This window comes from Mus caroli, unplaced genomic scaffold (assembly GCF_978045245.1).
Source record: "Mus caroli unplaced genomic scaffold, Mus_caroli_1 scaffold_2, whole genome shotgun sequence".
Classification (NCBI taxonomy): domain Eukaryota; kingdom Metazoa; phylum Chordata; class Mammalia; order Rodentia; family Muridae; genus Mus; species Mus caroli.
The window spans coordinates 171,750,178-171,771,659 of record NW_028227257.1 but is presented as its reverse complement, the minus strand read 5'-3'; the positions used below and the strand labels follow the sequence as shown (position 1 = coordinate 171,771,659).

At 44.1% G+C, this 21,482-nt stretch overlaps 1 protein-coding gene across 5 annotated transcripts in view; it reads left to right on the top strand.

Annotated features, from left to right (window-relative positions):
- Sfmbt2 (Scm like with four mbt domains 2) overlaps positions 1-21,482 on the top strand; it is a 189,329-nt gene that overhangs the window by 52,660 nt on the left and 115,187 nt on the right. For all 5 annotated transcript variants that reach the window (XM_029469511.2, XM_029469516.2, XM_029469524.2 and 2 more), the window contains 3 exons: positions 13,151-13,239; positions 15,076-15,322; positions 20,927-21,024. In XM_029469511.2, the coding sequence (XP_029325371.1) occupies positions 13,151-13,239; positions 15,076-15,322; positions 20,927-21,024 (434 nt within the window). The remainder of the gene's footprint in view (positions 1-13,150; positions 13,240-15,075; positions 15,323-20,926; positions 21,025-21,482) is intronic.

Genomic DNA, 21,482 nt, shown 5'->3' with positions numbered 1-21,482 from the left:
GGCCCAGAGAAGAGAAAAGTACTATAGCACATATAAGTGTTGTAAGAATCCTATTTGGGGGCTGGAGAGATGGCTCAGTGGTTAGGAACACTGACTGCTTTCCCAGAGGTCCTGAGTTCAATTCCCACCAACCACATGGTGGCTCACAACCATCTGCAATGGGATTGGATGCCCTCTTCTGGTGTGTCTGAAGACAGCAACAGTGTACCCACATACATTAAATAAATAAATAATTAATTAAAAAAAAAGACTCCCATTTGGAATTGGCCTGGTAGAGGACATGCCCTGGGTGATCCAGGGGACCCTCACATTGAAGCTCTGCTTCAGCGAAACAGGCAGACCTGTGCATCCCTCTTTGGACAGATATTACTGAACGCCCTCAAATGATACCAGCAGTCAATTGTGTGACTCCTTTATAATTGTCGATCCTACCTATAGTGACACACTCCTTTGATAAGAAAACATCTGAGTAATTCTCTTGGGAAAAGAAAAGAAAAAAGATAAACAAAATTACTACAGACAAAAGGTTTTGCAAATATAAGCTCTTCCCGTGATTTGGGGTTGTTTCCACTCTGGATGTTCCCTGAGGCAGAGAACAAGCGTCAGCAACCCCCGTCTCACTGGCTTGTTTCGTTCATACCACGGGCCCAAGACATTGGAGAAGAGCTCATAAAAGGACTCGAAGTCCTTCGAGGAAGCACCAGACCAAAAAAAAAAAAAAAAAAACAGTCATTAATTAATTTTTAAGAGTCAGCAGCTGCACACTCAGGCATCTGGTTTGATAGGAAAGGAAAGGAAAACAAATTTCTTGGTTTTAAATTGCCTTGTGTGTATGACAGCATATTAAAGTAATGAGAGCAATTCATCTTGCCACGTTGGGCTTGTCAAGTTTTGCTTTCTCTGCCCCGTCCCGTCTCTGTCTCTGTCTCTCTGCATGTGTGTATTCTGCCTGTTAGTATTTGTGTGTCTACGTGTGTGTCCAGTGCACATCCATACGTGTGTGTGTGTGTGGATGTGGAAGCTCGAGGTGTGTTCCTGGATTGCTCTCCATGCTGGATACTGAGGCAGAGTCTCTCACTGAACTTGGAGCTTGCTCGTCCTGGCTCACACAGCTCCACAGCTTGCCTCTGAGATCCCCGGTCTCTGGCTTCTGAGTTCTGGGATCACAGATGAGCCCCCACACGTACCCAGCTACTACACAGGAGCTGGGTACCTGAATCTCATCCTCATCCATCTGGGGCGAGCTCTTTAACCACTTTCCCAGCTCTTCTCTGTCTCCCTCCCTGTCCCGTCCTCTCTGCAGTTTCGTCCCTATGCTTTATGCGCTATGAAAAGATAGAACAACGATGTCAAGGCACCATGAGGTTACCACAGGTTTGAGATAGTCGAGACTCTACAAATTGCATAAGATACCCAGACACCAAGCTGCCTTCCTGCAGCATGCCTGCTTTCCCAAAGGCTTATGTCGAGTAAAGAAGACACTCTTAGGTGTGCCGCCTAGATGATTCCAAATGCAGCCAGGTGGACAATGAAGGTTAACCATCCGATGTGCAAACTGGCTTCTGAAGGGAAACCCCAGGGAAATCCTAATCTCTAGGGAGAGAATTCAGTGGCATCAGGCATGAACATCCTGAGTGTCCCCCCTCCCACCTTGTGCTCATGAATCTGCTAGTTGTGAGGGCCTCTTTCTGACACCAGGCAGCATTTAGTAGCCAGACCTGCACATAACACAGTCAGCAGATACGCGTGTTGAAGTAATTGCTATCTTCTCAGTGTGCTTTGTAATTCTGGGGGGAACTTTGTTTTTCCGGTGACTCATGGCCCCGAGTCATGCTCTCATCTTGGACTACAACTTTCACTTGTGCTGCACATGGTGAAAGTTTTTGGAGCTCCTTGTCATTCTTTAAGAATGTATATATATATAAAAAATATCAAGTATATTTTTTATCCACAGAACTATTTCAACCCTTCCCCTGTTCTCACCAGGGGTTTGCTAATTGAACCGAAAATGAACATTAATAGCTAATGTCACTTTATACATTAAATAAAACAAATTTCCATGAAGATCTGACTCCAAACTTCTACACCAATTCTGCTGAGGGTCAAGAAGGCCATGCATTTATGATGTTGCTGATATATTTTGATTTTTGTTTTTAATGATAGATCTCATAGCTATACCAATAATCTTTTATTTATTCAAACAGTCTACTGATGTACGGTGTGGGCAGCTCTATGCTGAGACACCCTGTGTCCAGGTCTCCTGAGGTTCAGTTATTTGATGACAACCCTCCTGTCCTCATGCTCGAGGTGATATCCTCTTTCTTATTTTGTTGCTTTTTCTTTAAAAAAAAATTATTTATTACGTACACAGCATTCTCCCTGCATGTATGCCTGCATGCCAGAAGAGGGCGCCAGATCTCATTATAGATTGTTATGAGCCACCTTTGTGGTTGATGGGAATTGAACTCAGGACCTCTGGAAAATCAGTGTTCTTAACCTCGGAGCCATCTCTCCAGCCTCTATTTTGTGGCTTTTAAAAATAAAAATTTTGCCAGGCAGTGGTGGCGCATGCCTTTAATCCCAGCACTTGGGAGGCAGAGGCAGGCAGATTTCTGAGTTCGAGGCCAGCCTGGTCTACATAGTGAGTTCCAGGACAGCCAGGGCTATACAGAGAAACCCTGTCTCGAAAAAAACCAAAATAAATAAATGAATAAATAAATAAATAAATAAAAATTTTAGGTTATAGTGAACAAATTCTATAACTCATTCCAGATTGTGATCTATAGTTTTGAATATAAAGGTCCAGGTGAGGCCCTTGCTCTTAGGCCAAGTTCTCTAGGAACATTACAGCTGATTCTTTGCAGGGCCCTCTGCTGGTTTGAAGGAGATGTGGCCTATAGTCTCAGGCATTTGAATGCTTGTTTGTAGCCAGACTTTTGGCTGCTTTATGGGTTCCTCTTCTACTACAACTTTTCTCCATCCTCATCCTTTCCAACAGCCAACAGTAGGTAGGGAAAAGGAAGGCTGGAGAGGAGAGGCGTAGATAGCGTTAGGCTCCTTCCTGTTTATTAGGGCAGTCGAGTTTTTTTGGTCAATTTCGATCTTTGTCTTAAGGATATCTCCAGCCAGCAGCAGGAGGAGCAGCAGCAGCGGCCACACTCCTCTCAGGGATCCAGCATTTTTGTACCCTCTCAAGAGTCCCCAGAATTTCATATACTTGCCAAAACTATTTGTCTCTGGCAAATCACTACCTGCTAGTGCTTGAGCCAAATCACAGTCTGCTGCTGTGGACAGACGGAAGAAACCCCATATCCCACCCCTGGGATTTCTATGTTTTTAAAACAACCAAAATTCTCACTATACAACCCCCAGTTGTGGGTGCTGTTTGGCTGAGAATAGGAGGAGTGGCCTTGTTGGAGGAGGTGTGTCTCTGGGGTTGAGCTCTGAGCTTTTAAAAGACCACTCTGAGTTTGCTGTCTGCCTGCTAGAGGTTCAAGGTGTGAGCTCTCAGCCGCTGCTGCTCCAGCTTCTGTGCCTGCTTTGTCATTATGTAAACAGGTCAAAGTGTGCGGTTGCATGGGAAGGTAGATGGGCCAGCCAGAACCAGTGAGACCCAGGTTCATCGAGAGACCCTATCTCAAAAAAGATAAGGTGGAGGACAGTTGAGGAAGACATGTGATGCTGACCTCTGGCTGACGCAGCATGCACCTGCATACACAGTCTACATAAAACACAGCCACACATACCCACAGATATTTTGACTAGTTTTTAATGCTATTGTAAACAAACTAATACATGACCCAAAACTCCCTCAAATAAGGACTATGGGTAGATAGATGAACATGTTCTTTGGGAAAGCAGACAGGCAGAGCTTGCTGCATTAGCACTGGAGAATGAGTAAACATGGGAGTTCTTTGGTCATACCAGACATAGCGAAGCAATCATAAACACCCACAAAGCCACGCATTTAGCTTGTACATTTGTACTTGATTTCTTTTTTAATCTTGGCACTGCCTATAGGATTAAGGAAATCTGTGTTTAGTTCTTGTTTTCAGTTTGGTGAATAGTAGATATGACTTGGAATCAAGAGATGCTTTTATTTAAAATAAATACGTTAGTGTCATAGGGGCAGTGTTGTTGGGTTGACTCTGTCTTCTCAGGCTGAGGGGATAAGCCTCTGTGGCTGCCCATAGTGCCCCAAAGGGTTGTTGCTACAGGACTAGTGTGAGCTTCCTCTCTGAGTAGGCAGGGGACCAAAGTTTTCTGGGGAGAGTAAAAAGCCTAGTCCTGGAGGACCTGGATCCTGCCCAGACTTCTATGCCTGGATCTGGTAGAAAGGACAGGGTAGAGATTTAGAAAGAATCCTTCTTCATATTACACACAGAGATGAGCTTGGTGGCACGTGACAGATGCCAGACTTATCATTAGAGAAACAAATAGACACATCTCTGTGCTCAGGGAATTTGTTGGCATGTACGTGTGTGTTTGTGGGTAGTGGGACTTTCTGTGGAGTTGTCATGCTTCTTGAAAGCTTGTATACTTAGAATCTGGCCATATGACATCAAGAAATTCATGTGAGTTTGAGGTCAGCCTAGTCTACATAAGGAGTTCCAGGACAGCCAGAGATACATAATAGACAGACCCTGTCTCAAAAATATAATACTCATGGGCACCTCAAACAGTAACAACTTTTTAAAGAGGACTTGATTATCCTTCAGGTGGGGCACGTGAGCTAGACTCTGACAAATGACGACATCCTCAGCTGGCAGGCAAAGGTAAACTCACCAACTTCGTGATTTCAGATACCACGATAGCTGTCTTTGCGGTTCATTTAGTTATCGCCGTTTGTATTTTTCATGAAAAGAAAGGAACACCGCAGATGCTCAAGGGCCTGGCTCCGGCAAGTGTGTCCAGGGGTCCTTGTGGATTGCAGTAGCAGTGCTGAGCTGATAATGAGTTAAGTCTTGGGATGGCCTTGGACTCCTCTGCTTTGTGGATGCCAGTCTCTGTCTGTGATTTCTGTCTAGGTTCGTTCTCCAGGCTGCCTCTGGTCTATTGTTGAGCTTCCTGGTTGGGCGGTGTAGGCTGTGTCATCTGCTCATCCCCGCCTGATTTTCTCGCAGAAGCCTGTGGCTGCTCTTGCCTGTCTTCTGGTCCACATCTAAGTTATCTTACTGCACCTCTTCCACTGCCCTCTCCCAGTCAGATGCATCACTGTTTTCTTTGCCAATCTGATAAGAATCCAACAGTCCCAGTCACTAATTAGAACGCTGTGTAAACACAAGTCTTGCTGAGGGAGGTCAGGCGTTTGTCCCCCGTAAAGCATTTTACCATCTGTTTTCAGTGTGTTCCTCTGTGTGTGTCTTCTGCTGTGATCAAGGAGGCCAAACTCAGCTTCCCATTCCCCCAGAAACTGGGAAATATTTACAGCTTTCCTTGTGTGTTCATTGTCCAGACATGTGTCTGGACCTAAATGATGTCGATACCTGAATGTTTAGGTAGTAGCTCCAGCTGCTTATGTAGGGCTTACTATTTGGTTTGTCACTGTTCTCTCTCTCTCTCTCTCTCTCTCTCTCTCTCTCTCTCTCTCTCTCTCCCTCTCCCTCTCCCTCTCCCTCTCCCTCTCCCTCTCCCTCTCCCTCTCCCTCTCCCTCTCCCTCTCCTTCTCCCTTTCCCTCTCTCTCTATCTCTCCCTCTCTCTTTCTGGGTGTGGGTATATGTATGGGTGCATGGTCCTTTGGGTGCACATGTATGTGTGCACGTGGAGGCCAGAGTCAAGCTTGGATGTTATTCTTTAGGATGCCTTTTCTTTGTGTTGGAGACAAGGTTTCCAAGCCTGGTGCTCCCTGACTCAGCTAGGCTGGCTGCCAGGCAAGTTCCTAGACAGACTCACCTGCCTCTCTTTCCTGGGTTTTAAGACTTGAAGTGCATGCTGCTTTGCTCGGCTTTTTCACGTGAGTTCTGGAGATGAAACTCAGAGCCTCCTACTTCCAGGGCAAACGTTTTAAAGACTAGACTGTCTTCTCTGCTGCAGTCTGTATTATTCATGTTCAGCCTAAGGGGGAGTCGGGGGAGGGGACTGTCACTGTCCCTGTTTGCAGAAGAATATGGGAGCGTCATCAACTCTCTGGCAAGGTTTTTCCTTTCTGTCTCTTGAAATTAAGGTATAGAGTATAGCCACCTGGTCAGCAATTAACATCGCAGTGTTAGGGTTTTATGATTGACTCTATCTTCAGGTTTTATAACTTCCTATCTGGGAAGAATCACTAATACCACTCTAATATACAGACACCTTTTCTGAAGGCTGCCACAGCTGCCAAAGAAGCAATCATTAAGGGGAGGCTGGGTGGCCCAGCGCAGTTCCCCGTGGCTAATCTGATGGCTTTTGGTGAGTGTTTCTAGACGGATGTAGACCTGAAGCCCCAGAGATGACCGAACAGGAGGTTCTCTCTGGCGCGTTGCCTAGACTGCGGGAGCTTAGGGAAAACTTTTAGATGCTCCCCATTCAGCGTTTTTTTACTAACCTTTCACACTGGGCTCAAGCATCTCTGTACGACTCTGCTGTCCTGATCTGTCTCTGGTAAACAGGTAGAAGGTGCTGGCTCAGGCTCCCCAAGTCAGCAGTCAGTTGCCCTGGTGGGGGTGGGGGAGGGAGAGTGGACTGTTGCAGCGGCCCTGCCTCAGTCTCTCAGAGCCAGGCTTACATCATTACGCATGCACTGCTGTCTGCTCATGGCTTGAAGATGGTCCGATTTTGTAAGTAATCTTAAAAAAAAATCATTCTGGACAAGGAAAATGAAAAGACTTTTTTTTTTAAACTATTGATTTCTGCAGTGGAAGGAAATAATTTGAGTGAGCTACAAATGATCTTCGCAGGCATCACTGTGCCAGCCCCTTTCTTGGACTGTCCTCTCGCCGTAGCATGGGAATAAATCCAGTTTTTAAAAGAGGCATTAAAAAGTGCTGTGACAAGTGTAGTTACAGCAGATAGATTTAGCTCGTGTATTTTATCTGCATAATCTGATTGTAATTTATATGTCTTCAGCCCAGATAAGGCAAAGCCATTTCTTATTACCAAATTCTTCTCTTTGTCAACATGATGTGAGCTGGATATTGACTTTAACTGAAGGCTGGTGATTAATCATAGCAGCTTGCGGGAAGATCATTTATTGCTTTGTGTAGCTGAGTGACTGCTGGTGGAGCTGAGAGTCAATCACGATAAACCCAAGCGGGTTAGTTGTTCTTGGCTGACAATGGATGACGTGATGGATTTATTAGCCATATTCTCGATTAAAGATCTCTCTAGGTTCTTAGCCAGGCAGACAGCAAAGAGGAAAATAACAAGCCACCATCAAGGGAAGAATCTGCTTGTTTGCAAAGTGGAGATGAGCCAAATGCCTGTCACAGGAGAGGATGAATTAGGGTGATAGGACCACTGTTCCTACTCAAGTTCAAACATGGCAGTGGTGTTCATGGTCATCTGGGCACTGGCTAGACCAGGAAGAAAAAGTCATCATATGAAGTTATACAGGTGCTATGAGAACTTATTTCTAATTTATTGTTAAACATTATCGCCCTGACAAAGTCTGTCCCTCCAGCTGAGCGTCTCACTTGTTCACATACCTTGGCTGTATTTTCCCTTTGTAGAATGTGGCTATTTCTAGGAACTGTATAGCTACTTAATGCTAACTAAGGAAAAGAAGATTCTAGGGGCCAGTGACCTGGCTCAGTGGGCAAAGCACTAGCCATAGAAGCCAGAACAACCTGAGTTATAGCCCTGGTACCCACACATAGGTAGAAGGAGAGAACCAACTGTATAAAGTTGACCTCTGATGTCAACATGTGGACTGTGACACCTGCTCACCAATACATGTCTGATATATACACAATAATACTAGTAAATAAAACAGGATAAAAAATAGAACATGCAAGGGAAGATTTACACAGAGAAGAAAGAAGCCCAGCAGACATTACCCAAATCAAATGGCAGTGAGTCTAGGGGTTATCTTGTCTGTTTGTCAATTCACTCTTGACTCCTCTTTTTTTATTGAAAATTGAAGTGTCTACTAGTTTATTGAAATGCCTAGAGCTCTACACAGTATGTTAGTCAATAGCCTACTGCCTCTTTTGTTGCTTGGGGAGTCTAGGACAGTGACAGTGTTCTCTGGAGTCAGCAGTGCATGTGTATGGGCACAGTCAGTTGCACAAGATGGGCAAGTGTTGGAAGCGTCTACTTGTGCTTGTGAGTGCTCAGCTCCTGAGATTTCTCCAGTCTTTGCATCTTCTTGCACCTTGTCCATTCTGGCCTACGATGTGTCCTGGTTGGAGAGGCATTTCTTTTGTGTGTGTAAGTGGTGTATGTGTGTATATACGTATACAGATGTATATACAGGTGCAAGAGCACATGTGGGTGCTAGGGATAAGTGGAATTGATGTCTGTTATTGACTTCACTTGCTCTTCGCCATCTTGTGTTTTGAGACAGGGTCTCTCCCTGAATCTGAAGCTCATGGTTTCTCCTTCTTGCTCTCCTCCACTTTGGGATTACAGATGGGTGTCTCTGTTCCAGGCTTTCTACATGAGTTCTGTAACTCGAAAACAGGCCTTCTTGCTTGTGTGGCAAACGTTTCCTGACTGAGCTCCCTTCGCTCACCCTGGAGAGGCATTTCTAAGGCTTTAATAAAGTTGTGCTATTCGGCTGGAGAGTAGCTGGGCTGTTATGTTAATATATATGTTTGAAGCTATTTCCAAGTGCTCTGTCTGAACCATTGGTTTCCACTTGGGGAAGATTTGCCACCTAGTTACCTTTCACATTTTCTGGGAACAAGTTATGTTGTCACATCAGGGGGAGGTATTCCTGGCATTAATGAGAGAGTCTCAGGATACTGCAAAGTGTACGCAGCGCACACAACAGCTTCTGGCCAAGGATCATCTGGCCTCACATAGCAGTAGTGTTAGCTTGAGACACTGGCCTTAGCTATAGCCATCTCCAGATTTGGTTGCTAAGAGCTTATGATTCCTGGACAAGTGGATATTAGGTTGTACTTAGAGACAATGTCTAGATGGGGACCTATTGCACTCTTTTATTTTAGTTTTGGTCTTTTAAAGCTCCAATTGCCCCATCTTCCCTTGGCTGAAGAAATACTAGTTGCAAAGTGATTGGGACTCATTCATCTGGCGTGAATGTTTTCTTCCAAAGAAGCTGACAAATTGCTGCTTCTGCGGCTGACTCGAGAGTTTTTGTTTGTTAACTGCGAATCTCACCTGGCTGGTCTTAGTGTTAATGTGAAGAAAAGCATCAGTTAATATCTGTTACATTTTATTGCTGAAAACTACTTGTTAGTGGAAAAGCTTCCTCCCCACCCCCTCCCCCCACCCACCAAACATAATTTGGTCTGTAATTGATAGAAGAAAGCCCAGGGAACTTGTCCAGGCTCTCATGACAGCTGGTCTTCCCTAGTGGTTCACATGTGTTAGTGCACATGAATTCTGCTTATATGATCAAGCAGGCAGAACTTATAGTTAGCGTTAAACATGACTTTGTGGCAGCAGCTGAGCGGTGTATTCCTTTGCACGTTTTAGGCCTTTCGAGAGTCTTTCCCTGTCGTACTTCCTGACCCACTATTGCCAAACTTTTGCTTTGTTTTAAGGGTCGTAGAGGACAGGACCTTAAGGATTTTCTCATTTGAAATTTCCTGTTTACTTATTGAGAGGGAAAAAAGTAGAGATAGAATCCGGGGCTAAGGATGTAGTTCCGTGGGTAGAGTTCTTTTCTATGTAGACTATAGGAAGCCTTGGGTTCTACACTGAGCACTGCATAAGCTTGGGATGAGAACACACACAGGGAACAGGGGACAGGGGATGGTAGCAGGAGAGTCAGAAGTCAAAGGCAGTTCTTGGCTGCATAAGGAAGGCAAAGTTAGCCTGGGCTATATCAGCCTGTTTCAAAAGATAAAATAAAATAAAATAGGCATCTGAGACCCTCAATAATGGGGCCCTGAGGAGTGAGAGCTTTCTTAGGAATCTCATGCTGAGAAAGGATGAAGCCTAATGCCAACTAAGAGGAGGTGCTTGTCTCTACACACACACACACACACACACACACACACACACACACACACATGAATATATGCACACACATACATACTAGTATGGGCACACGCATGCACACAGGCACACCACACATTCTCTGAACGCACCCATACAGCCTAACACTCAAGTTTATAAGCGTATGAACTCTGTGAAGCTTGTCACGGATAGCCAGTTAATAACATTTACTTTAGACTAGGATATAATAACCTGGTCAAACAGGCTTTGGAGACTGAGTGTTTGGGATTAAAGAATTGGCCTGGCTGTTAGATGTTTGGTTAGGCAGCGTCCTGTACTAGCTCAAGAGTTGAAGAACCCGAGGTGGGTGCTAGAATCATGTGCAAAGAGTGTGCCTCAGTTCCCATGCATCTCTAGGGGTGCTCAGGGCACGAGAGAAGATCAGCATGGTTAGGGTTGAGACCGCCCACCCCTCTGGCAGAGGCTGCGCACGCAGATTGTACCGCTTCCTTTTTCCAGGAAGACACTAGGAAGAAAAAGACCATTACTGTTTCTGGGGGATACTGGGTCTTTCCAGGTTGTGCAGAATTCTAATTGTTCTAGATAAAAAAGAATCTGCCCCTCACTGTTTAAAGGAAAATAGGTTCATTGTGAGCAATGGGCTCTGTCAATCAACTTCCGTCTCAATTTATCCTAAATGATTTCCCCAGGACACTTGAGTTTGTTCTAGAATGCATCCAAATAAGAAATTGCTTAATGCATGTGCAGTTGAGGGAGATTTGTAAATGCGTTGCACTTAATTGTATTTTGATGGACGCAGCTGTTTGTTCGATTGCCTTCTCATTCTGCATGTGCTTGCATGTGTTTAGGACGAGTGTGCTCATACCTGTGGCAGCCAGAGGACGGCCCGTGTTGTTCTTCAGGATCCACGGCCACCAGTGGTGGCGTTTGTTAGGGCAGACTTGTCATTTGTTTGAGACTTTAGAGCGTTGAAGGCTAGTGACTGAAATAGTTCTCTTAAAATGCACACAATTTCTGAGAACTGTCTCACCGCTGTTTTTAAGTGCAGGTGGTTAGTGTATCTCTGCAGGCTACAGATCTGTCTTTTGTTCGCTTTCCGGGAGACACCAGGTCCCTTCCTAGTGTTCCATGGTAAGGGACAGTCAGAAGATCCCAGTACCCCAGGCATTACCAGAGGCAAATTTCAGCACTATCTCCCCTGCTACCCCCTTCTCTAGTGCTCAGGACAATTTAAATTCCACAGTTGTTTGTATCTTCACGATATGCTCGAATACTTGAGAATTTTACCGTAAATGATAACTTGGACTACGTGTTTATCAGCAATAGCCGTGAAGAGGAAAATGAATGGTTTTCTCTTGTATGTAGACAAAAATTCTGTGAAGCGCGGGGCCCCTTATTACTTTATTTGTCTTGTGATATGTATGCTGCAAAATCCATATTTTCCAAAGACACTTCTATATGTTGTCCCAATCTTGCCATTTTTAAGTAGATAGGTGCTCTCCTGATGTTCTGCCTGCCTAGGACAGCTTTATCTATTTATAAACAATTGGAGGGACTGAGGGCTTGGAGGCTTGCAGCTGATTGTCTTTTCTTCTGTAAGCGCAAGAGGTAGTTAAGAACAGCCTCAACTCTGGAGAGGAAAAACCGAGGAAAGGGGAGGTCTTTGTGTACAAAGCAAAGGCAAGCGCAAGTGCCAGTTAATTTACTGCCTGTGTCTTTACCTTCGTCTGCAGGCTCATGCTGTAGTCGACAGGGGAGGTAGCTTAGTGGCTGAGCATTTCTAAGGCTCTGAGTTTAAGCCTTCATCACTGTGAGAAAAAAAAAAAGAACCAAATTATTTTTAAAAGAACTGCTCTAGCATTGAAAAAAAGTGATATGATAGTTTTCTACCGAATGCAACAGAACTCATGAAGGTAGTTTTCCCTCCACATATTAATATATGTACTTCCATATGTAAAAATAGGTGTGCAAAGGCAGTTAGGACAAAGGAGGTTGTTGGAACCCCTGGAACTGGAGCTCACTTCTGCACTGCGGTCTGGGTGCTGGGAGCCTACCTGTGGTCCTCAGGAAGAGTAGCAACCCCCTCCCAGCGCCAGAGGGCGAGGCTAGCACTTGGCCCCACCCACACCTGCTTCCCCTCCCCTCCCCTCCCCTCCCCTCCCCTCCCCTCCCCTCCCCTCCCCTCCCCTCCCCTCCCCTCCCCTCCCCTCCCCTCCCCTCCCCTCCCCTCCCCTCCCCTCCCCTCCCCTCCCCCCTTTTCCTTTCTCCCTCCTCTGGAGAAGGAACTCAAGTCCTCATGTGTTCACAGCAAGCGCTGTACAGAACGAGTTCCGTCCCCCGTCCCCCCGCCCCCCCACCACCACCACCCAGCAGTACTTTCTGCCTTTTACAGATGACTTCTCCAATGGCCTCCTTTTGTTTTTGTCACAGCGCTGTGTTCCTTGTTTTCCAGTCTACGCTTTTGTGCCTCGACGCAAAAGCACCTGTTTTTTTTCTATTTTACAATCTTTGTTTTCACTCAGACGTCTGTAGTCTTGTACGATTGCTCTCACGCAGGGACCTCCAGTGTATGAAGTGTCAGTGCTGGTGTTCTCAGCTGTCCAGCGAACACCATTTTTCAGTGATGTATGCTCGCCCTGCTTTCCCCACCCCTTCTTCAAGCCGTGCTGTCACCCTCATTACCATACACTGTTTCTTCTTTCTTGAGCCCCACCCCCTTTCCTCCTTCTCTTTAAGCCTGTTATGTAGTTCTTGACTTAGTTGTGCTTTCCCACTGAGCAATGTCGCTCTGATGTTTTCTTTACAGATTTTCCAAACTGCTGCCATGTCTTCATTGTTGTTTGAGACAGGTGTCAAAGCAGTTTCAGGCCCTCAGTCAGGGCCATAGACTCTCCCTCTCCAGATGCCCAGGCGCATGGTGGGTAGGAAGCCTGTATTTGATAACAGGTCTGTGGCTGTAACTTCATTACTCCTCACTTAATCATCAGGTGTGAAATTCAGAAAAAAAAAAATACTGAAGTAGCATCAATGTACAGAAGTCTGGGATGATTTGAGGTGTTTGTTTTTTCTCTCTTCTCTCACAAGCGATCAAAGAGAAGTACACAGACTGGACAGACTTCCTCATCCGTGAATTGACTGGTTCTCGGACAGCCCCTGCAAACCTTCTGGAAGGTGTATGTATTGCTATTATTCATCTATTATAGCCCTGAAGCAGCCCGGTCCTCTGCTGTCTAGTGGCACCTTCGCGTATATCCTTCTGCGGATACATGTGGACACAGATGTTTTTATTCTCACAGCATAACTTCCTGTTTATTAACTGAATTCCATAGGTAATGGATTTGAGTGCGATCGACTGATGTTTTCCTGTATTATAGCCAATAATTGGGAAGTTTTCTCTGTTTGAGTTCATTTTAAAACAATGTACCAGAATGTCTTCCCATCACCCTCAGGCCTCAGCCTGCAGGATAACTTGGGTGGCAGGAGAGGAGTAAGCATGCTCCTGTGCTTAGCGTACTCTCCAGGAGCCCGTTAATCATTAGCACCATTCATTGCTCATCTCCAGTGCGTAGTAACTCCACGATCTCTCACATATGTGCTACCCAAGACCATTGATTAGCAATCTCCATAAAATAAGAGGAGGGACCACTGACTGTATTAAAGTGTGGCTCAGGCAGATTTTAGGCCTAGGAACAGCAGAGTTTAACATCAAGTCTTGCTGGTTTGTCTGAAAATGTGATAATGAAACATTAATAATTCTAATATGTACTTGACCAGGAAGACAGGCAATATGTCGTATGTAATTATTAAATTACCAACTCTGTCCTAAGGGTACACTGGAAAGGGGAATCCTAAATGAATGACTGGGGATAAGACGCGGATTTTCATTACTGTTACTAATGGTGGTGTTGTTGCGGATAAGATACAGATTTTCATTATTGTTACTGTTATTGTTATTATTATAATTAACCTTCATTTTCTTCCTTGGCAATGGTATTAATACTTATGACAGCTGCTATGTGCTATGGCGTACACAAATGTTTTATGTTGATTTTTCCTGATATGCTTATCTTAATGGCTGTTTTCAACCACTGGGTTAAAAGACGGCTATAGTGAGAGTTGCCTTACCATGTTAACTGTCAAACACGCTTCCCTAAGTAGCCAGCTAGAGAGACACTCTTCATATGCCAAGAAAAGTTTACTCAGAAAGGGCAGTAATTAATTAACGGTTTTCCAAACCAATGCCCAAGTTAAGCAGCAGAAAAACTTAATAAAGCCAAATGTGAAAAAGAAAAAAATAATGCCTGCTCTTATAATCCCAGCACTGGGGAAGCAGAGGCAGGCAGACGCCTGGCATTCACTGGCTAGCCAGCCTTTCTTAATCCTGAGTCCCAGGCTAGAGAGAGACCCCATCCCTCTCAAAAAATGGTAAACAATGACTCAGGAGCAGCATTTAAGATTGCCCTCCGGCCTCCACACTTGCACAGATGTGTCTCAGATGTGTCACCTGCACGTACATCTGCATGCATTCAGTTAATCTGTATATGACAGTGCTCTGGCTGCTGTTAGATGTAAGGTGACCTCTTAAGAAGTCGTGGTATAAATTTACAGTCCTATATTAGATACACCTGTCAATTTGAAAAGAAAAATAGACATTTTGTTATCAGTTGTTCTTGCTCTGGTGCATCTGAGAATAATTTTGCTAAAAACATGTGCTAATTTCTAATAAATGCAGTTTTACTTGGGAAGGTTAATTTGTTTGATTAAAACAATGGCATAAACTGTTGCTTTCTATTCGCTTGTGATTTTTACTGTTGGAAATGGTGTTGGTTTATGGATGTGTGTGGAAGAGGAAGGGGTTGCGGGTGGCGGCTGTGCAGGGGATATCAGGATGTTTGGGAACCGCTTGGATGATGGCGTGGGAAAAATGATTATCTTCTGCTGTCATCTGTTTCCATGGGAACCTTAAAAAATCAAGTTTAAAATACGGAGTTTTGCTTCTGTTTGAACAGCCTCTGCGAGGGAAAGGCCCTATAGACCTCATTACAGTTGATTCCTTAATAGAGCTGCAGGACTCCCAGAATCCCTTTCAGTACTGGATAGTTAGTGTGATTGAGAATGTCGGAGGAAGATTACGCCTTCGCTATGTGGGACTGGAGCACACCGAATCCTATGACCGGTGGTTATTTTACTTGGATTACAGACTTCGACCAATTGGTTGGTGTCAAGAAAATAAATACAGAATGGATCCACCTTCAGGTGAGAGGCGGCATTTTTTCCTCTGTGATGTGCTTGTGATAAAGATGTCAAACTCCTGTGGGTGTGTCTCGGGACACACCTGCTCATGTGTCTTTTACATGCCAGTTATGTGGAACCTAAGTGTGTCAGTGTCAGAGTCTTTAGGGTAGAAAATAAGATCCAAGATAGGGATCAGAAGCATTCTCAAAGGAGAACTCGATGTTGATGACAACATCAGTCAACTCAACCAGCAGGTCAGATTCCGATGGTGTCAATGGCTCAGAAATGAAAGGAAGGGGTGGTCAGCTGGGATTTCGAATAGTCTCCCCATCCCTTAGGGACCGTGGTCTTGGAAGCATATTCCACAATCTCTGTTTGCATGCCCATCTTTCTGACCGCCTGTTTTCTGTTCACTCGTCGGCCCCTTCTTCTGTCCATATCCATCTGTCTACCCATGTATGCAGCTATGCAGTGTGCAGCAATGTATCCATTTGTGCAATCTGTCTTCTATCATACATCCCTCTTCTGTCTTCCTTTCTCCTTCCTCTGTGTCAGTTCATCTGTACCCACTGTCTACCCACATTCATCTCATTCCCCACACTCCCACGTAACACTTGTTCACTTAATACCCTCCCACTTCACACTTACACGCAGACACTCGCTCTCTATCCATCTATAGCCATTCAGTTGCCCAGATTCATCCTTAACACCGTGCATCCGCCTGCCGCCTTCTCATCCACTTACTCACACAACTATGTACCACCCATTCACATGTATGTTGTATGTATGTATGTATCACCTATGTATCTATGTGTCTGTCTGTCTGTCTATCATCTGTTTTACATCCATCCATCGATCAAAATTTCATATCACTTGCTCATCATTATATAGTAAAGGAAACAGAAATAAAAGAGTTAATCTGTTCTTTTCCCCTGCCAAGCAAGTTATCAATTGTAGGTAGCTTCAGGGGTACTGCCAAATGGCTTTGCATAGGCCTAATGGGATAGAACAGTGTGTTCTGCCCTCTGATAGATCTAACTAGTCAAAAAAAAAATATAAACCTTCCATTTATAGGATAACCATTTGTAAATATTCATTATATTCTATGAGATTGTACATTTACATCTGCTATGTTGTTAATTTTGATTCAAAAAATGTGGTGCCTTTTGGCGCAGGTCTCTTTCTACAGCCATTGAAGTTGCTATTGTGACTGTGTAAGCGACTTTTCCACGTCCCCCAGCTCGTAGGGATCAGCCTGTGTGTTGCTATTGGAATCCCCAGGTCCTAGGCCCCACATATCTCATTGCCTCTGTTGACCTCTTACTATTACCTACCTTTGGGTGAAAAACCTCAGAACAAAAATGTCACCTTGTTCATGCGTTTAAGCATGCCAAGGAAGAAATATTTCCTCCTGCCAGATTTGTATTTTGTGGTCAGCCTTATAGGTATATTTAGAGTGAGTAATTAGTTCTCAGCCTCGTTCAAATTGCTCCTCTGTTGGTTGCCAGTGTGAGTCTTGTGGGCTCCAAAGTGAGAAGTTCTGCTTACCTTACCTGTCACTGTCACTGTCACTCAGGGGCTTTGGCTGTGGAACATTGCCTGGTGCTGGACTCCATGTATTTGCATCCGTGTTAAAAACCTGACAGGCGCGTGGATGTATAACTTATTTTTTGTTTTTTTTTGTTTTTTGTTTTGTTTTTGAGACAGGGTTTCTCTGTATAGCCCTGGCTGTCCTGGAACTCACTTTGTAGACCAGGCTGGCCTCGAACTTAGAAATCCACCTGCCTCTGCCTCCCGAGTGCTGGGATTAAAGGCGTGCACAACTTGGTATTTTATAATAGCCGTATTGTTGCTGCCCACATAAGAAGCAGCCGAGAAATCCTTTTATACCTTAAGTGTTTGGTGTAGTAACAAACAAAGGTCCTGTCCCTGCTGTGAGAAAAGATGGAGCTTAGGTTTGCCTGGGGATTCATAGCCTGGCAGGAGAAAGTTACTTGTGGAGAAAGGTGATTGTGTAAATCTCAGCCCAGTGCCTAATTGCTTTATAAATTCTACAAGGAACTTATCCGTGCCAATGCAAGGATTTATAGTAAAGCAAGGAATTTCCAGTCGCTTCTTATGCTCTTTGATCTTCTTTTTTTTCTCCTTCCTATGAAACCTCCAATGCTTGAATGGAAAAAAAATCTCCCTTTAAGAAATATTTGCTTTTGAGTGTTCCTCAGCTTCAAGATGCCTATATCTATCTTTACAAAACACGAATAAATTGTGCTATCTGTCCTTATGTCTCTGGACATAATGTTGACTTCACAGAAGACTTTATGAGTTTGTCTAAAGACAGGAAAAGTGATTTGTTGAGAGTTCATTTCCCCAACTGTTAAAGTGTTGGCATGGATGCTTGTATAGGGGAGAGAGAAAGCAAAAGGCACAATGTCACTCATTTACCGTAGTTACAAGATGAGAACTGGACTCTGTTACCTCATTCAGTGAAACAGTTCCCCCTGAGAAAAGAGGCAATTATTACCGCAAATTTTCACTTGGGAACGGAACCCGATATGTTAAGATTTGTGTAAATTAATTTCAAATCCCAGGGTACCTTGTGCCACTTACATGACAACACCATTTTCTGAGCTGAAATGACATTGTGAATAAAATTTCAGAGAGTATAGAAAGTATTAGGCTGATTCTCTTATTCCCCGACATTACTAAACCAATACAAAATTACCCAGCATTAGGATCCGAGGGAGAAGAGTGGAGTTGCAGAGGTGAGAGGCATTGTGGGAAATTCCATAGCCTGTGTGATGGTGAGGGGAGGGGGGGGCCTGTGGGAGGTGAGATTCCCTTTCCCATGCATCTCACTAATGCATCCCCACTGTTGTAAACAATCCCCACTCTCAAACTTTTACCTTTTAAAGGACATTTCCTTCCTTGAACAGAGAGAATAGAAACAGGTAACAGAAGTGGCTGAGACGTTGGGCACTCTAGGAGATGTACTGGGTTTTATACTGACCATGTCTGAGGATCTAGCCTTGTGGGACATTCCATGTCTGGCTGGTCTCTTGTACCTGAGAGCAAGTGAAGGCACCCCACCCTGCAGTGTGGGAGCACTTTTGCCATTGTGCTGAGCATGTTGGATGCAGCAAATGATTGACATCCAGTTTAAACTATGTCCAGAGTACTGTGGCCAGCTTTCGCTTTTTCAGGAAGTTCATGAAGTCAGGGCTAGGTTGAGTAACCCCACTTGCTTTTTTGTCTGTGGTTGTTTAGAAGACATGATAGGTGTTTGGAACTTACAGAAGCCAAGGGGAAAAATTCTGTCCTTTTCTCTGCAGTCTCTTTTTTTCTGACCTCTCCCATGTTAATTTCTTTTAAAAAGAAATCTACCCTTTCAAAAATTAGACAAAACAAACCAAAAATAAAAAAAAACTAGATTGATCCTGGAATCAGGTAATTTCTGAATAGAACTGAAATGCTTCTTGCTTAAACTGTTTCTGTTTTCTAAAGACTTGGGTTGCTTAAACAGTTGACATTCATTTTATCATGATTCTACAGTGTGGAAAGCTGAAACAAGAGTGCGTGGCCACCTGTCTGGGGGTTTGGTGAGGGCTCCTTTCTTGGCTCCCACGTGGCCACCATCTAGCTGGCTCTAGAGTTCATTAGAGCACGCACGGTAATTTCCCTTAATGGGCCATCCCAGCAGGTCCCTCTTAATCCTCATCACCACCAGATGTCACACTGGAGATTCGAGGTTATATAGGCATTCAGGAGAACACAGATTTAGTTCATAACATTTCCTCAGATTTCTTATCTCTTAATAAATAACCAGTGCTCCATCTTTCCTCGCTGGTCATCTTTTCGGTGGACCTGGTAGTGAAGGAGGAAAATGATTCATTGGGATGGGTAGACACATGGAAGTGGGACCAACCATTTATTTATTTGTTTATTTATGGTGATATGGCTGCTTTCTGCAACACTCTCTACCAGAGCTTGCCAAACTTTTGCATAAAGGGAGGTCTCCTCACTTCCCTGCAGGCTCCTGGTTACAGATGGGTGAGAACTATCTCTTTAATTGTTTATGACTTCCCACGACCTGTAAATGGAGTCAGATGAACAGTTTTAAATTCCCTGCAGTGCAGGCCACTTTGAGAACAAATTTTATGTCCTTTTAATGGAGCTGTTTATTGTCCATAAATTCGCTGGTGTACCCAGGGTGTCTCTGTCTCCTAAAACACACACAGGGGACATTGTTCTCTGTGTATTGCACCTTGGAGGTGTTCAGTCGTCACAGGTGGTAGAGACGCCTGCCCCAACTGGGTTTAGTTTTGCAGAAAAGAGAGTGCTTTGCCATGGGATTAGATGCCACTTTTCTCATTGCTGTGACGAAATACTCAACAAAAGCAACTCGAGGAAGGAAGTGTTTTCATGACTGTCTAGCACGAAGGAAAGGGGACTGTAGCTGCGGAAAATCACGTATTTTTGGCTCATAAAAAAGGCCAGATTAGGGAAAAAGTATGCTAGAGATAGAAAGCACTAGGTGAAATGCTAGAAAAACTATCAGACAAATAGAAGCTACTATATCTGAACCACCCTCTGTACAGCAGCAGGAGACAGTGTGTCGGTAACTTGACTAAGTCTGGGAAGACCTTTCACCAACTATGATTATACTCCCCCCCCAAAAAAACCCTAAATAAACTGCTAGCGTAAAGGAGCTTCAAGCTCAAGGTGAGGTTAGAAGCCGCAAGGATCTGAATATATGTCTTCTTGCTCAAAAGCAGGCATGTAAGAAATTAAAAATATAGCCCAAAGGTTTAATGTTGCCTTTTAAGTGTACTTAAATTCATATTCATATTCTAACAGTCTGTCTGAGGCAGCCAGGGTTGATTTAGGGATGATGATATAAACACATCTACTTCCAGCAAGAGCCTCCACAAATCCCATTTTGATCAGGTCTTAAATCTGTTGTGATCAGGCCATAAAATTCCACTACAGTTTCGGCAACACGTGAAAACCACTCAACTTTCCTTCTTCTTCTTTTAATTTTGCATGCAGACTGTATAACCTTTGTGTGTAAATCTTCCCTCTTCCCCAGTGCCTAGGGGGAAATATGGTCGACATGTGGTAGGAACATTTCAAGTATAAATATAAATTTTTGTTTGTATATTTTAATTTCGGTTTTAATAATTTTTCTGACCATTGTTTTTTTAGCATATGTGAGCTTAGAGACTTAGTGGGAAATGTGTTATAATAACTGTAGGTGCCGGATAAGAGCTATTAAGAGGTTAGACATTTATCAGAGAGTGAGTTCTCCATCAGTGGGCAGACGTTGTTAGGTGATACATAGAACTGTGGCTGTAGATGATGGAAAGTCTTGCTAATGTGATTAATGCCATTAAATTACGCACAGAAGGCCAATAGAATGCATACAAATGTCCCCCGTGGAAGAGCCCTGTTAAGTATTCTCCATTTCTGACAGCAGCTCTTTAATTTCAGAGAATCCCTGTAGCAGGTGGCTGCTTACGGGGCAGTGTGAGTGGCTGACCCTGCCAAGAACTGTGGGAAGGTAAAATCTAAAGAAGCAACTGACAGAGCTCCAGTCCCTAACTTCTTTGTGGCTTGCCCTTGATACAGAGCTTTATTATCTGAAGTTGCCTTTCGAGTGGAAATGTGCTCTGGAAAAAGCCCTAGTTCTTGCTGCTGAGTCTCCTCTTCCGATGGAAGTATTTAAGGTGAGTGATGAATACGATCAATTTCTCTTTCCCTTCCTCTCTCTTCACCTTTTTCAAATGTAACCCAATCCTTTGAAGAGTTGTTGCAATGTCATTGGGAAATGCTCTTGCCAGGCCTGTGCATGAGGCCCTGAGTTTGAATCCCCAGCACCCATGCAAAAGCTGAATGTGTAATTGTGATACTCTTAGAGTGGGATGGAACGAGGCAGAGACTGGAGAATTTCAGGAAACTGGTGGGCCAGCTGACCTGGCAGGCGGCACTGTGAGCAACAGACATTGTCTAGGCTGACACCTGAAGATGTCTTCTTGTTTGCATAGGCGAACTCTGGCATCAATGTGTCTGCATGCACACACATGGGCACACATACACCCACATTTAGTACACACATACATATTCTGCACACATATGTCACACCCACAAATTTGAGAGAAGAAAAGGAAAACTACTGTCTAGTAAA